The sequence below is a fragment of the Limanda limanda genome, chromosome 22 (assembly GCF_963576545.1).
Source record: "Limanda limanda chromosome 22, fLimLim1.1, whole genome shotgun sequence".
In the NCBI taxonomy this organism is placed as follows: domain Eukaryota; kingdom Metazoa; phylum Chordata; class Actinopteri; order Pleuronectiformes; family Pleuronectidae; genus Limanda; species Limanda limanda.
In genome coordinates this window covers 4,336,322-4,350,375 of record NC_083657.1, presented here as the reverse complement: position 1 = coordinate 4,350,375, position 14,054 = coordinate 4,336,322, and the positions used below count along the sequence as shown (strand labels likewise).

Below are 14,054 nucleotides of genomic sequence, written 5' to 3'. Positions count from 1 at the left end.
GTCACATGGGCCGCAGCGCCACCGTAACGACTGGAGCAGAGGCGCCGCAGAGTTTAAATTCAGATAGATAGATAGATAGATAGATAGATAGATAGATAGATAGATAGATAGATAGATAGATAGATAGATAGATAGATAGATAGATAGATAGATAGATAGATAGATAGATAGATAGATAGATAGATAGATAGATAGATAGATAGATAGATAGATAGATAGATAGATAGATAGATAGATAGATAGATAGATAGATAGATAGATAGATAGATAGATAGATAGATAGATAGATAGATAGATAGATAGATAGATAGATAGATAGATAGATAGATAGATAGATAGATAGATAGATAGATAGATAGATAGATAGATAGATAGATAGATAGATAGATAGATAACTTTATTCATCCCCGAAGGGAAAGTAAGTCGTCATAGCAGCCGGTATATTTGAATACAATAAAATACAATACAATAGAATAAAATAAAAAATATTGAGGTAGAAAGAATAAAAAACAGAAACACAAGATAAATAAAAGATAAGGTGCAGTGGCAAGATGATGGTAATAGTACTGATGATATGATGGTAATGTTATCGTTAGGCAGTATATAAAAATAGTACAGTATATATAGTTATAATATAACATAATATATATTTATATATGATAGTAATTATACCAATATAATAGCAGTATATAGTAATAATGGCAGCAGCAACAGTATATATAATAATAATAGTAATGTAGTAATAATAATTATAACATGTACACATGTATAAATATGTGTATATAGACTTATATATACAAAGAATATACAGAGAGTATGATATAATATATGATATATAGTAGAGATATAAATATAAGTATTTGACTATACAATAGATAATATAATATACTATGAGTGTAAGAATATGTAGACAGTGTGCAAAAGACAATATTATTGTATAAAAAGATATATAATATCAATATGGTTTATATTATCACATATCACATATGATGTGAAGTTAGTGTATATGGAGTGTTGTATTCAGTTACCGTAATATAGGTAAAAAAAACGACACAGGTACAAAGTATGTTTTTCTTTCTCTCTTTTTACAAGAAGTTTAATCTTTTCTAAAACTCACCTCTTCAGGTCAGATTCTAACGTTTAATGATGTTATCTTTTTTATCTTAAGGGAATCTTTCTTTTTAAATTCTACGTGAACTGTCTGAGTTTCTTGACTAGCGCTACGCAAATTGGAAGTATTGGTATTATGATTGTTTTATTTTATATTAAAGGAGGGTTAGATGGACAAAATTGTAAAAACAGAATACAATCATAGAAAAAAATTTATAGGATTGTTAATAGTTAAAAACGATCTGATGATAATGTTGAATAAAACCAACAGCTGAAGAACTTTGTCACTAAAAGTAATGGTACAGTATAGTTCACACCTCTTCTGTTTTAGTCATTTATTTAAAATTTAACAAACAAATGAGATTATATGACACACATTAAAAGTGAATAATACAATTAATTTATCAAACAGCTTGTCTGTATTGTTTTGGTTTTGTTTTTTCTTCACCGGCATCGTTAACAAGCTCCTGACTTCCTCTCATCTCTTGCCAGGCCAGCAGCTGCGGGCGAGGTCGACTCCACGTCAGCACGAGCACAGCCCAGCAACACCTAAGGGGGGGGGGGGACAGGTGTGAATGTGTGTGAGGATGTTTGCTGGGAAACAGATGTGTTGGATAAACCATGTTTATTATCTTTTGTGTAATCTCGCAACAAACAACCAAACACAGAAGTGGACGGGTGTGAAAACATGATCTCAGGTGATGAACATGCACCTGTGCTTTCTGCAGCAGATCCACGTTTCTGATGCCACAGGCAACTTCGAAACCCTGGAGGAAGAACTCACAGGCTCTGCTGTGCTGATGCTATGAGAGAGAGAGAGACAGGAGAGGTTGAGACAGAGAGACAGACAGAGAGAACGCATAATGCAAAGAATTAAATGTGTGTGTGTGTTTTATACCTTGTTGTAGTAGATGTTGCCCAGACACAGGCAGGCGTCCGCCAGGTCGCCCTGCTGTCCACTGGTACGAGTGATGTCAACCAACTTCTCCAGACAATGGACTGTCTCGTCTGTGTTACCCTCACTGACACACACACACACACACACGAACACACACACTTGTACATTCATCATTGTGATAAGAGCTACAAACATGACAGAAACCATCTTTGACAAATATTTATTTAACGTCTACTTTGATGTTTTTTACTTTGGTCCATGTCCCATCTGCTAATATAGAGGAGGCTTATAGCCAATACTGCAGCCAGCCACCGGGGGGCAAATGAGATGATTATATACAGTACAAGCAGTACAATAATCAGTCGTATGTGAGTGAGTCATGGCTGTGAGTGTGTGTGTGTGTGTGTTTGTTTGTGTGTACCTCTCCATAGACTTGGCCATAGCCTTGTAGGCCTTTCCCAGTCCGTCAGCGTCCTGCATCGTGCCACAAATCTGCATGCAGGTGTTGAGGAACTGGACAAACAGTTTTATTACTTAATTAAATAACATTCAGATTCATTTTCAGTGATGATGATGATTCTGTGCTCTACATCTTCGTACGGTCATTAAAATTCAGACCTAAACTGAAAATGAAAGTATCCTCAGACCAAGTACAGAAGTACAGAAGCCACACACACACACACAGGTACCTTTTTGGCTGTGTTGTGGTCTCCTGTGAGCTGATAGGCCAGTCCCAGTCGATAGGCCGCCTCCCCCTCAAAGTGTTTGTCTCCAGCTGAAACAGACACAGGAAACTACACACTCAATTTCTAACTTCCCACAGAGTTAAATTTACTTTTATTGTGAACACATGCACCACCTCCTCCTCTCAGTCTATAATTATCGTAGATATTGTATGTGTGTGTGTGTGTGTGTCTGTGTGTGTGTCTGTGTGTGTGTGTGAGAGTATGTTCCAATGCATCCATTAGTCACACCACCTGCTGATGTATTCACTTCCAAACGTTCACACTCACACCTACACTCAATGGCCATGCTGTAGCCCTTGTTGAGCAGCTCCAGGGCTTCGGTGTAGTTTGCAGCGTTCAGCGGAGCAGCAGCTAACGCGTCGTAGATCCTCCACAGGGTCTCGTAGGCCCGGAGCCTCAGGGGCCGGCCGCTCGAGTCCAGCCAGCCTCCGACCTCAGCCTGTCTGATGCACAGCTCCGCCTGCTGCTTCGCCTCCTCCAGCTCTCCTGCAGGAGGGAGTGGATCTGAGTTACATTGATTCTGAAGTGTTTCACCTTAACTTCCACAGTGTGTGTGTTTGTGTGTGTGTGTGTGTTTGTGTGTGTGTGTGCGTGCCTTGCTCCAGGTAGAGCTCAGCCATGCAGGCCCGGGCCTCAGTGGCTGATCTTGAGCACCCAGTCTCTGCACAGCTTTTGTTGAAGTGCAAACTCAGCCAATGATCCTCAGGAGCCGAGAAATATCGACTCAAGAACAGACGCTGCTCACACACCACGGACCAGGAACCTACACACACACATACACACACACACACAAAGAGGAAACACAATGTATGTCATTCATCTTGCATGGTGAAAAAAAATTACATTAAGAAAATCCATAATTTATTGACATGTATAATCATCCATGTAACAGTTAATTTACATCTCACTAAAGGACATTTAGACTTGTTTTCTGCATACATCCTATAAGCATGGCTGCAAGTATTCAATTGCAACATATTTGATCAGTTAATACACACTTATGTTATCGGATGGATTTAATTTAATATTTAACATACTACGACTTCCAGGGTGTGTCTGTCTTCAACCTGTAATCTGTACCTTCGACCACTAGGGGTCTCCCAATCAAAACAATAACAAAAGATTGATGAGGCGGTGAAGCTGTGTGGGATCATGGGAGTTGTAGTTTTCACCACTATTGTCAATGAGGGTATGAAGCAACATTTTGGATAATGTCAGAACACAAGTCAACAAACTAGTAAAAATATGTGTAGTGGGTTTTAGGCTTTTTAATAAAGAATTGTTAAATATTATATATTAATGTGTAGGTGATGGTACCGGTGCTTTCCGCCTGCTCGATCCGGCTCAGGTGCTGCCTCATCGTCTCCAGCTTCTCTGGCTGTTCCTCCAGCGGAACCTTAATCTGGAGCGCAGTGCCCGGTTCAGCCGCCCTGCGATCGTGGTCCGACCGCAGCAGAGAGAAGAGCTCAGAGAACGACCTGAGAGAGAGAGAGAGAGAGAGAGACAGTGGTGTATAAAGTACTTGAAAGCCATACTTGAGCAAAAGTACAGATATCTTACCTGAAAGTGACTTCGGTAAAAGTAGAAGTCACCCGTCAGAAAATGACTTGAGTAAAAGTCTTAAAGTAGCTCATATTAAAAGTACTTAAGTATCAAAAGTATCTGGTGTTGAAATGTACTTAAGTATCAAAAGTAAAAGTACAAGTACCAAAATTAAAAATGCAAAGTGCTTGTTATAGTAGTCCTATACAGCTACAAAACAACCCAACATGTTTCTCCTCAAGATTTATCTCAACTGACTGAAAAATTATAACAACAATATGAATATAATGTATGAAATGTATAATTTTACAAATTTTGAACCCTAGATGAGAGAGAGAGAGAGAGAGAAATAGAGAGAGAGAGAGAGAAAGAGAGAGAGAGAAAGAGAGAGAGAGAGAGAAAGAGAGAGAGAGGCGTGCTGCGTCAACCTCCGCTGCTCAAGTAACGAGACAGTTTGAGAATGTAAGAAGTAGAAAGTACACATATTTTTGTTCAAATGTAACGAGTAAAAGTAAAAAGTCGTCAGGAAAATAAATACTCAAGTAAAGTACAGATATGTGAAAAATCTACTAAAGTACAGTAACAAAGTATTTCTACTTCGTTACTTCCCACCACTGAATGAAACTCCCTCTTGAGTCTAAGTGTGGGGATGATTTACCTGTGGTGACCTTCTAGGAGCATCTGCACACAGATGTTCTGTTTGGGGCTGTTTCTGAACCTGGAAGAGTTTCAATGTGACACAGATGAGAACAAAATATCAGAGTCAAACATCAATGGAGTCACAGTAAAACTTCCTCTGAACTCACTGTGAAACTTCTTCTTGGGACGCGACTTGAGGCGATTCATCCAATTCATCCAATACCGACTTCATCCTGCTGACCACACACACACACACACACACACACACACACACACACACACACACACACACACACACACACACACACACACACACACACACACACACACACACACACACACACACCAGACTTTGATGATGAATATCGGTGCTGTTGCATGTTACAATTACAATTTCCTTTCCTTTTGTATTTAACTTTAATAACCATGAAGGTAGCATTTCACAAAACCTCACAACCTTTTTATTTGTTGTTAAATTTGCAGGTTGTGTTTCTTTGTTATTTTTCCTGATTAAAATAGTTTTGTTACTATTGCAATCAAATAAGAATCAAGGAATCATTGTAAAGGCCTGGCTAAATATGGCTAAGGCCTAGCTAAAGCCAAGCTAACACCTAGCTAAAGTTAGCAACCGTTTCTATAACTCACCTTATTAAAACGTCACAAACATCATTCATTCATTTGAATCAATTCAAAGCGTCAGACACCAAAGCCATGCTGTTTTTATAATCACTCTGCCCGTTTTACATGTATTGTCCACTTGATGGCGCAGTAGAGCAAATGAACCAATCGGATGGAAAGCGTCAATGCTTCTTGCCAGCACTAGCTAGCACCTAGCTAACACCTGGCTAACACTTAGCTAACATCTAGCTAAAGTTAGCAACCGTTTATATAACTCACCTTATTAAAACGTCACAGTTTCTTTGTCGCTTTAGTAAAAACAGCTAACAGTGAAAACGCGGGCATTTTCCTCAACGGTCAGTTTAAAGTCGTTAACACAAACAGCAACAGAGACGTCACCGCAGCTGTAAGCGAAACTTCCGGTGTCTGACAGGCTTCACCGTCACCATGGCAACAGTGCACGGGGCCGCATTCCAACACTGAGTGCAGAAGAACTGGTTCCTGGTTCAGAAACAACTCGACCTGGTTTCTCCTCCTTTAACTGAGATAAAAACACCACCAAACCTTTAATAGTCTACACTTTGTTAAGTTGTTAATACATTTTTAATTATTCTACCATTTGTCAAAGTGCTATGTATTTATTTTTCCTTTTATGTCCACATGTGCTGTATGGAACCAGTCCTGCCTTTTATTAAGTTTTTTTTTTGTCAATTCTACATTTATTATTGTTATTCTATAGTAGTCTATGTGGAATATATATAATTTGAACATTGTTCATATTTAATCTTAAAAGTTGCTCCTCACTCACGTCAGTTCACATCTTAAAAAAAAAACATTTGCTCAATTTTTACACCACGAAAGAGTTTTAATATCCAAAAACAACCTGAAAATCAATTCTCAAATGGAACCTAGTGAGGAGTCCAGATATTTAAATCGTACTCGGGTGAAAGAAAATGATTCACAAACACAATAATCAAGCATCTGCAGGAGCAATAAGATTTCCTGCCGGTGTAACACACACGTTTCTCTTCAGATGTTTGGAGGGAATCTTTTCCTTCTCACCACAGCAGCGACGGAAACTCTGTGGTGATGGAATCAAAGAGTTTGTAGTAAAGTTCCATGTTGGTGGTGGAGATCTGCAGCGGCTGTTTCCTGTCTGAGAATCTGCTTCTGGTTGGACTCGTTTGTTCTTCAGCTTCATTTGTTCATTAACCAGCGTCGCTCGTGAAAAGCGAGAAGCGAACCATGTTTTATTTTTCTTACACTTGTGGCGACGAAAAACATAAAGTGACACTTTCAAGTGTTTAACAAGTATTTACGCTTACAACATTTATCTTTTTCCACTCTGTAATTAAATCAGGAAGCAGTCAAATAAATGTAAGTTTATTAACAAAATGATCTTATTCCCTTTTTCTTTGTCTCGGTTGCTTCTTCAAACGTTCTCATCTGGCACCAGATTCAATGTGAGAGTAACACGCACCGATAATAAAGAAGCTTAAGTCATTAACAAATTATTTTATTGCATCTGTTTGAAATTGTATTCAATTTGTTAATATTTGTAATAATGTTTTTAGCCCCTTTTATTGACACTTTTCTTCTATTTATTCTATATCTCTTTGAGTATTTATTTTCATTAAATCTTTCCAAATCTAGTATATGGTATTATATTATCAGCATTTGTATTTGTTTGGTCTTATTCTGGGCTCGTCTGTTGATTAATGATTTCCCACATTTAGTTTTTTTCCCACGGCGTTGGAGGAAAACTCAAACAAGTAAAAGTATAAATCCTGCATGGTTGAAGTCACGTAGAGCCTTCCTTTGTTTATCTCTGCGTTTTCACACACACACACACACACACACACAAACACACACACATACAGAGGAATATCTGCAGTGAGAGTCAGTCACTCAGACAGCCGTGACGTCAGCCCGACAGAAGGTCAGAGGTCACTGCAGCCTCACAGCCACACACAGATACAGATGTGTAAACAGATGTGTAAACACAACACGGACGCGTCCCATTCAGGGAGAACAGGCTGCGTGTCGCTGACAGTTGTTTAAACCTCGATCACGTATCCTGAAGAAGAGTCTGACTCCGACATTCAGACCCACATTTAGTTTAAAGCCCTCGATTTAACCTGATTCCCATCTGAAGCCAGAGAACAGCCACACAGACACTAGGAGTTTGGCACCTTTCTTACATTAAATAAACACAAGTACTTCCCTGTGACGTCTGAGAAACTCCTCACAACAGATTGAATAACTTGTTGTTTCAATCAGAAACAAGTTACAGTAAAAAGGCTTCAAACACAAACGGGAAACTCTCGGAGTAGTAAACTGAGTCTGGCTTCACTTTGTGTTCAAACACTCCAGTGAAGTGAATTTGTCGTTCAGACGCAGGAACTAATTTTATTGTTTGACTGTTTCCACAACATCGTTTCATCAGGGAAGTCTAAAAGGGAAAATTGGTTTAAAACACGGCTTGGTTTCAATTACATGTGTGTGTGTGTGTGTGTGTGTGTGTGTGTGTGTGTGTGTGTTAACGTCACCTCATGTGTTTATGAGTTGTTCCACTATAACCGATTGAAAGAGGAGACGAGTCGTAAACTGTGGAATCATTTTCTTCAAACAACTTCTGCGTCATTTTCAAAATCTCCATTTTTATAATGTCATCCTCAAATTTTAACCTTTTATTATAATTTTCAATCTTATCACTGTGATTTTGACTTTCTACAATTTAGGTTTAGCCTCAAGTTTTATGTTTTTACTCCCTCACGGATAAAAATTGTCTCCATACTCATCAGTCTTTATTATCTTTAGTTAATATTCAATGTATTTAAATTTAAAATGTTCTTCTCATCCTCTTAGTCTTCTCTCTTGTGTGTACAGGCATTTAGAAAAAGAGGATAAGAGGAGGTAAGAAGAGAGGAGGTGAGGGGGGTGACACTCTCAGGGGGAGGAAAGAGGAGAGGAGGGGGCGATCAGAGAGAGAGAGAGAGAGACAGAAAGTTAAAACTCAGCTCCGTCACTTCGACCTTTTTAGTTTTGTCTCAGCCGGACTCACTCCTCTCTTCTTCTGTTCTTCTTGTTTACACTGAAGAAAAATGATTTTAATTTAATAACAACTTCCAGAAGGAGACAGAGAAACATCCACAGGTGAGAGTCATCAATTATAACATATACATTTCTGTTATCTTATTTAATTTTTCAAGGTTTTATTCATTAGTTGTAGTTTTGCAATGAGCACAATGTCAATGTCATATCTGTGAAGTGGATCCTCCAAACCAACCACCTGTTTTCTTTACTTGTCTCAGATTCCAGAATCATCAAACTTCATCTGAGAACCACCAACAACGTTTAGAACTTCTAGATTTGACTCTGTGGCTGATTGTGGAGTTACAGTCGTGGGATTCTGGATTCTGGACTCGGATCCGGCTCAGTCGTAGAATCAGTTGAGCACTTCAGTCTCTAGAAACTGGTTCAGGAGTCGCAGCAGGACCCAGGATGTGTTCAGGTGGATCGGATCAGGGTTCTGGAATGGGACCCAGATTCACTTCCAGATCTACATCCAAGCCCTGGGTGTTTATCGCACAGCTGCTTGTCTGGTGCTTGGTGCTCGCTCCTCCAGTCGGTTGCCACAGTAACTTCTCATCTCCATCAGAAGTGGTGATGTCGGACCTGTCTGATTTCCACAGCACCGACTCACCTCTGCGACCCGGAGCAGAGAATCTGATCCAGACCCCAGAGCGAGACCCACATCTGGTGCAAGAGACTGTGAACAAGCCTCTGGTGCCTCTGGACCTCGAGAAGCTGAAGCACTCCAGCAAGTTGAGACACAAGCACGACAGGAATCCCCCCCCGCCGTCCACCAACTCGTCTGCATCCGCTCGCGAGGTCCCAGCGTCGCCCCCCAGGTGTATCCACGTGACGTCAATCAACGTGGCCTTCAAGTACATCAACACGGTGATGTCCTGCGTGATCTTTGCTGTGGGGATCATTGGAAACGCCACGCTGCTGAGGATCATCTGCCAAAACAAAAGCATGAGGAACGGACCCAACGCTCTGATCGCCAGCCTGGCCCTGGGAGACCTGATCTACATCGCCATCGACATCCCCATCAACATCTACAAGGTGTGTGTGTAGTTTGTTCTCATAAAGCTGGTGATAAGAAGCTGGTTGCATTCAGCTTCCTGTGTTATCAGTGTGTGTGTGTTGTGTGTCTCAGTCAGGAAGCCGAGTGTCACATAAAAATAGACGAGATAACGCTCTGCACACACTCTGAAACTGTGATAATCTGTTAAAGCCGTGTGTGTGTGTGTTTGTTTCTGTGTGTGTGTGTGTGTGTGTGTGTGTGTGTGTGTGTGTGTGTGTGTGTGTGTGTGTGTGTGTGTGTGTGTGTGTGCAGCTCCTGATGATGCGGTGGCCCTTTGCCGACAGTGTGTTCGGCCTCTTCCTCTGCAAACTGCTCCCCTTCCTGCAGAAAGCTTCGGTCGGCATCACCGTCCTCAACCTGTGTGTGCTGAGTGTGGACAGGTAACGTACACACCAACGTCTGAGGACCCCCCCCCCCTTATCTTTATTAAAGAGTGTGTTTTTTTTCAGTTTGAGAGCAGGATTTATTGATCTCACTTTCAGATTTTGTAAAGCTCTCACTCTAAACTCTGCTCTTGCACTCAAACCGCTGCTGCTTACACTCAGATTCTCCAGCTTCAGCTCTTCTCTTCTCATAAAGACTGAAATCAGATATAATCACGAGTACTAATAGCAATAATTATACGTCTACATGGCTGAAAGAGTGATCCATGGTTTGAAAAGTTCCGGTTGTTGTCCCCAGGTATCGTGCGGTGGTGTCCTGGTCGCGGGTCCAGGGCACAGGTGTTCCCATGGTAACAGCGGTGGAGATAGTGGCGATCTGGGTGCTGTCCCTCGTGCTCGCCGTGCCGGAGGCGGTCGGCTTCAACATGGTCAACTTCGAATACAACAACGTCACCATCACCACCTGCATGCTGGAGCCCAGGACGCCTTTTCTGGCTGTGAGTGTGTGTGTGTTTGTGCACATGTGTTTGTGCACGTGTGTTTGTGCACATGTGTTTGTGCACATGTGTTTGCCAGCAGCAGTAAAAATGATCTGCACTCTTAAAAAGGAGTTTTAGATATATTTGTTTGGAGTTTAGACGTAAAATAGAATTTCCAGGCCTGAAAATTCAATAACAGTATCAACTTGTTAACTCTCAGTTATATAATTTAATATTTCATGTGTGAAGAATAAACCCGTCTGGAGGGTTTGATCCTGGTTGTTTCAGGGCGAGGTCTCATTAGTTCAGACAGTTTATAACATAATTTCCTGTTTACGACTGAAGTCAACAAACTGCGTCCAGGCCCTGGAAACTGATCCCGGGTCAGCTGACCTGCTATCAGGCTTTATTCATTAGAACTGGACCTTTCAAAACATTTTGACCACACCCACTTGATTCTGAGGAGACTCTTCTCTCCAAAGACTCAGAGTCTCGACCGGAATATGTAGAGTAAAGAATGTGAGACCTGATTTATCTTGATCCTGAGTTGTGTTACCTCCTCCATGTTGTTGACGTGTGTGTTCCTGTTTGGTCCAGTTCTACCGGGAAGCGAAGGACTGGTGGTTGTTTGGTTTCTACTTCTGCGTCCCTCTCATCTGCTCTGTGATTTTCTACGGCCTGATGACCTGCGAGATGCTCCGACACCAGAAAGGAAGTCTGAAATTCTCACTGAGCGAGCAACTCAAACAGGTACACACACAAGTACACACACAAGAACACACACAAGTACACACACAAGTACACAGACAAGTACACACACAAGTACACAGACATATACACAGCTTCAATTGCTAGAAATATCGTCAAGAATTCCACTGGAAAATGTGCAACACAAGAACATCTACAGCTGTTTTTTTTTGTAAAACCAAAAATACAGTTGCATCATCTGCAAAGACATTAACTTTGATTTAGTTTCAACCATTAGCTCTTGTGGTTTTAAAACAGGGTTCGTGACTTTTGGTTCGTCAGTACCAGTAAAAACAGAGTGAAGCATGTGAAGTCATTTCAGATCCTCTTTCCCTCTCCAGCGTAGAGAAGTAGCGAAAGCAGTTTTCTGTCTGGTGCTGATCTTCGCTCTGTGCTGGTTCCCACTGCATCTGAGTCGACTGCTGAAGAAAACCATCTATAGATCCCATGATGCTCGTCGCTGTGACTTCTTAAAGTAGGTGACCGTATTATCTACCATGTAGTTCTACCTCTTTGCTCTTCTGGGCCCTTGTGAAGAGTGGTTTCATGTCACGTGCTCTTCTTCTGATGCTCTAGTTTCCTGCTGGTGTTGGACTACTTCAGCATCAACATGGCCACCATCAACTCCTGCATCAACCCCATCATCCTCTTCTTCGTCTCCAAGAAGTTCAAAAACTGCTTCAAGGTAAAAACTGAGTTTGTGTCTTTTAGAGGTTCTGATGATGGTAAAAGTCCGAGCAGCTGAGACAAGAGGGACATCAGGGGGCGTGGCCACAGGGTCAAAGGGGGCGTGAGACATCGATAACATGAGATAAGAGAGCGAGAGGGAGACAAGGAGGCACAGACTGAAAGACACTATCTTGTGTTGTGAGAGTGAAAATACCTCAGGGAAAGAGATCCTTGACCTTTGACCTGTAGGAAGAGAGCAGTGACATTGGTTTAAAGGGGCACTCCACCGACTTTAAAGGAGATACTTCACTTTTAAACCACTCGTGAGTCGTCTAGCTGTGATTCCTCATCACGCCCCTTTAACGAAATCAGGTCAAACAAGAGCCCGACAGGTCCTACTTGCGCTGGAAGGGGTTAACCAATCACAGAAGAGTGGACCAGCGGGCCAATCAGAGCAGACTTTATCAGAGGGAGGGTTTTAAAGAGACAGGAGCTAGTGTTTGAGACAGAGGCTGAAAAGAGGAGGTGCAGCGATCATGTGACCAGTGTACATGATAGTGTTGTTTGTTTTCAGGTGTGTTAGGAGATCCTTTTGGTTTTGTGTGCATCAGTGCTGACGTAGCCTGTGTTTGAATAGGAGAGTTGCATTATGGGAAATGTAGGCCACATCATTTATGGATCTGTACTATTAGGGACCAAAATTCCTTTGTTTTTTTCGATATTAAGTTACTTTTTTCTTGAATCTCTCAACTTTATTGAAGTAAACAAATTTAAATCGCTGGAGTTCCCCTTTAATCCGACTCACCCCCTGTCTCTCCACCCCCTCCCACCCCCCCATCCCTCTGTCTCCAGTCCTGTCTGTGTTGTTGTTTTTATTCTGGCCCTGTCTCTAACAGTCTGATGCCTCTCCACCATGGGACGAGTCTGCAGTACAAACACCCTGAACACTGAGCGAGAGCAAACGTCCAACACCTGCACTGACGGACACATCAGGCCTCTAATGCTCATTATTAGTCTTCTCATCATAATTCTATATTAATATATTATGAACTATATGGTCAAAAGTATGTGGACACCTCCCTTCACATGCTTTCTTGCATATTGTGATCAGAGGCAGTTTTTTTGGGTGGAGGGCTGGATACTGATGAAGTGAAAGCTAATGTGTTCAGCTTGCAGTGATATTTGCTAGTCATGTATTTATAAAGTTTTATATGTAAAATAATTCTCAGCATCTCTGCTTATTATAAGACAGAAAAGACTTGGTAATCCACTAGCACCTCCCAGAGGCAGATAGATGTCATAACACCCACAGCAGTAACCTGCTGAGTTGATAAATAACTGATTAATGCTGATATTGATTATTGATATTCATCAGTTTTACAAGTGGGACTAGAGAAGTGTAAAGGTCAGAGGTTGACTGACAAAAATATTTAAAATGTGTATATGAAATATCATGAATATTAAATGTCCTTTGTGTGTTTGTTTGTTTTCTTAACTTTCATGTAAGTATTTATCAATAAATTCATATTCTTATGTGAAGGTCTGTTTTGTGTTAAAAAGCTAATGTAATTATTTCTTATGCTGACAGTGTGGAGATGGATGAAACAGCACTTTATAGAGAACAGGATTTATATATAATGTGAGAGATATAAATAATTGAAAACAAAATGATATTCCCAGAATGAATGGAGTAAATGTGTGCAGCGACAGGCTCTATATGAATAATCCCTGCTTCTATATAAAGGTGTAAACATCAGTGAGTCGGAGCAAATGAACAAGTGAAGTGAAATGGAGTGGATATAAATCATGCAGATGTTTCCACATCACAACATCTGGACATCATCTGTGCCACATCTTTATAATATAATTAAATTTGCCTGTTTGTGGATCCAAACACGTGACTGATGACGACAGAGAGGAGGAGGGGAATGCGTTGCCTGGTAACAGAGCCGGAGCAGCTGAGGAAGGAAACAGGGCATCAGAGCGAATGTGTTTTGAAGAAGTTCCTGTGGCTGTTGGGGTGAAGCTGGTGTCTTCAGAGGAAGTGAGTCTTCGTCTGTGGTTTCACAC

At 40.9% G+C, this 14,054-nt stretch overlaps 2 protein-coding genes across 3 annotated transcripts; one reads left to right on the top strand and one right to left on the bottom strand.

The window, feature by feature from the left end:
- Positions 1-1,557: 1,557 nt before the first annotated feature.
- On the bottom strand, positions 1,558-5,167 carry ttc29 (tetratricopeptide repeat domain 29). Its single transcript, XM_061066633.1, has 10 exons — positions 5,103-5,167; positions 4,955-5,014; positions 4,072-4,232; positions 3,350-3,517; positions 3,002-3,240; positions 2,698-2,802; positions 2,430-2,521; positions 2,009-2,132; positions 1,824-1,913; positions 1,558-1,659 (listed from the first exon to the last, which is right to left on the bottom strand). Exons 1-10 carry the CDS (start codon positions 5,165-5,167, stop codon positions 1,567-1,569), a joined length of 1,197 nt encoding a protein of 398 aa, XP_060922616.1. The 3' UTR covers positions 1,558-1,566.
- A 3,455-nt stretch (positions 5,168-8,622) lies between these two features.
- LOC132995924 (endothelin-1 receptor-like) lies at positions 8,623-13,527 on the top strand. Of its 2 annotated transcripts, none has more exons than XM_061066168.1 (8): positions 8,623-8,709; positions 8,868-9,684; positions 9,959-10,086; positions 10,388-10,586; positions 11,166-11,318; positions 11,657-11,790; positions 11,892-12,000; positions 12,881-13,527. In XM_061066168.1, exons 2-8 carry the CDS (start codon positions 9,058-9,060, stop codon positions 12,926-12,928), a joined length of 1,398 nt encoding a protein of 465 aa, XP_060922151.1. In that variant the 5' UTR covers positions 8,623-8,709; positions 8,868-9,057; the 3' UTR covers positions 12,929-13,527. The 2 variants fall into 2 exon arrangements, with proteins under 2 accessions (XP_060922151.1, XP_060922149.1); XM_061066166.1 differs by having other exon boundaries at positions 12,837-13,527.
- The last annotated feature ends 527 nt before the right edge of the window (positions 13,528-14,054 follow it).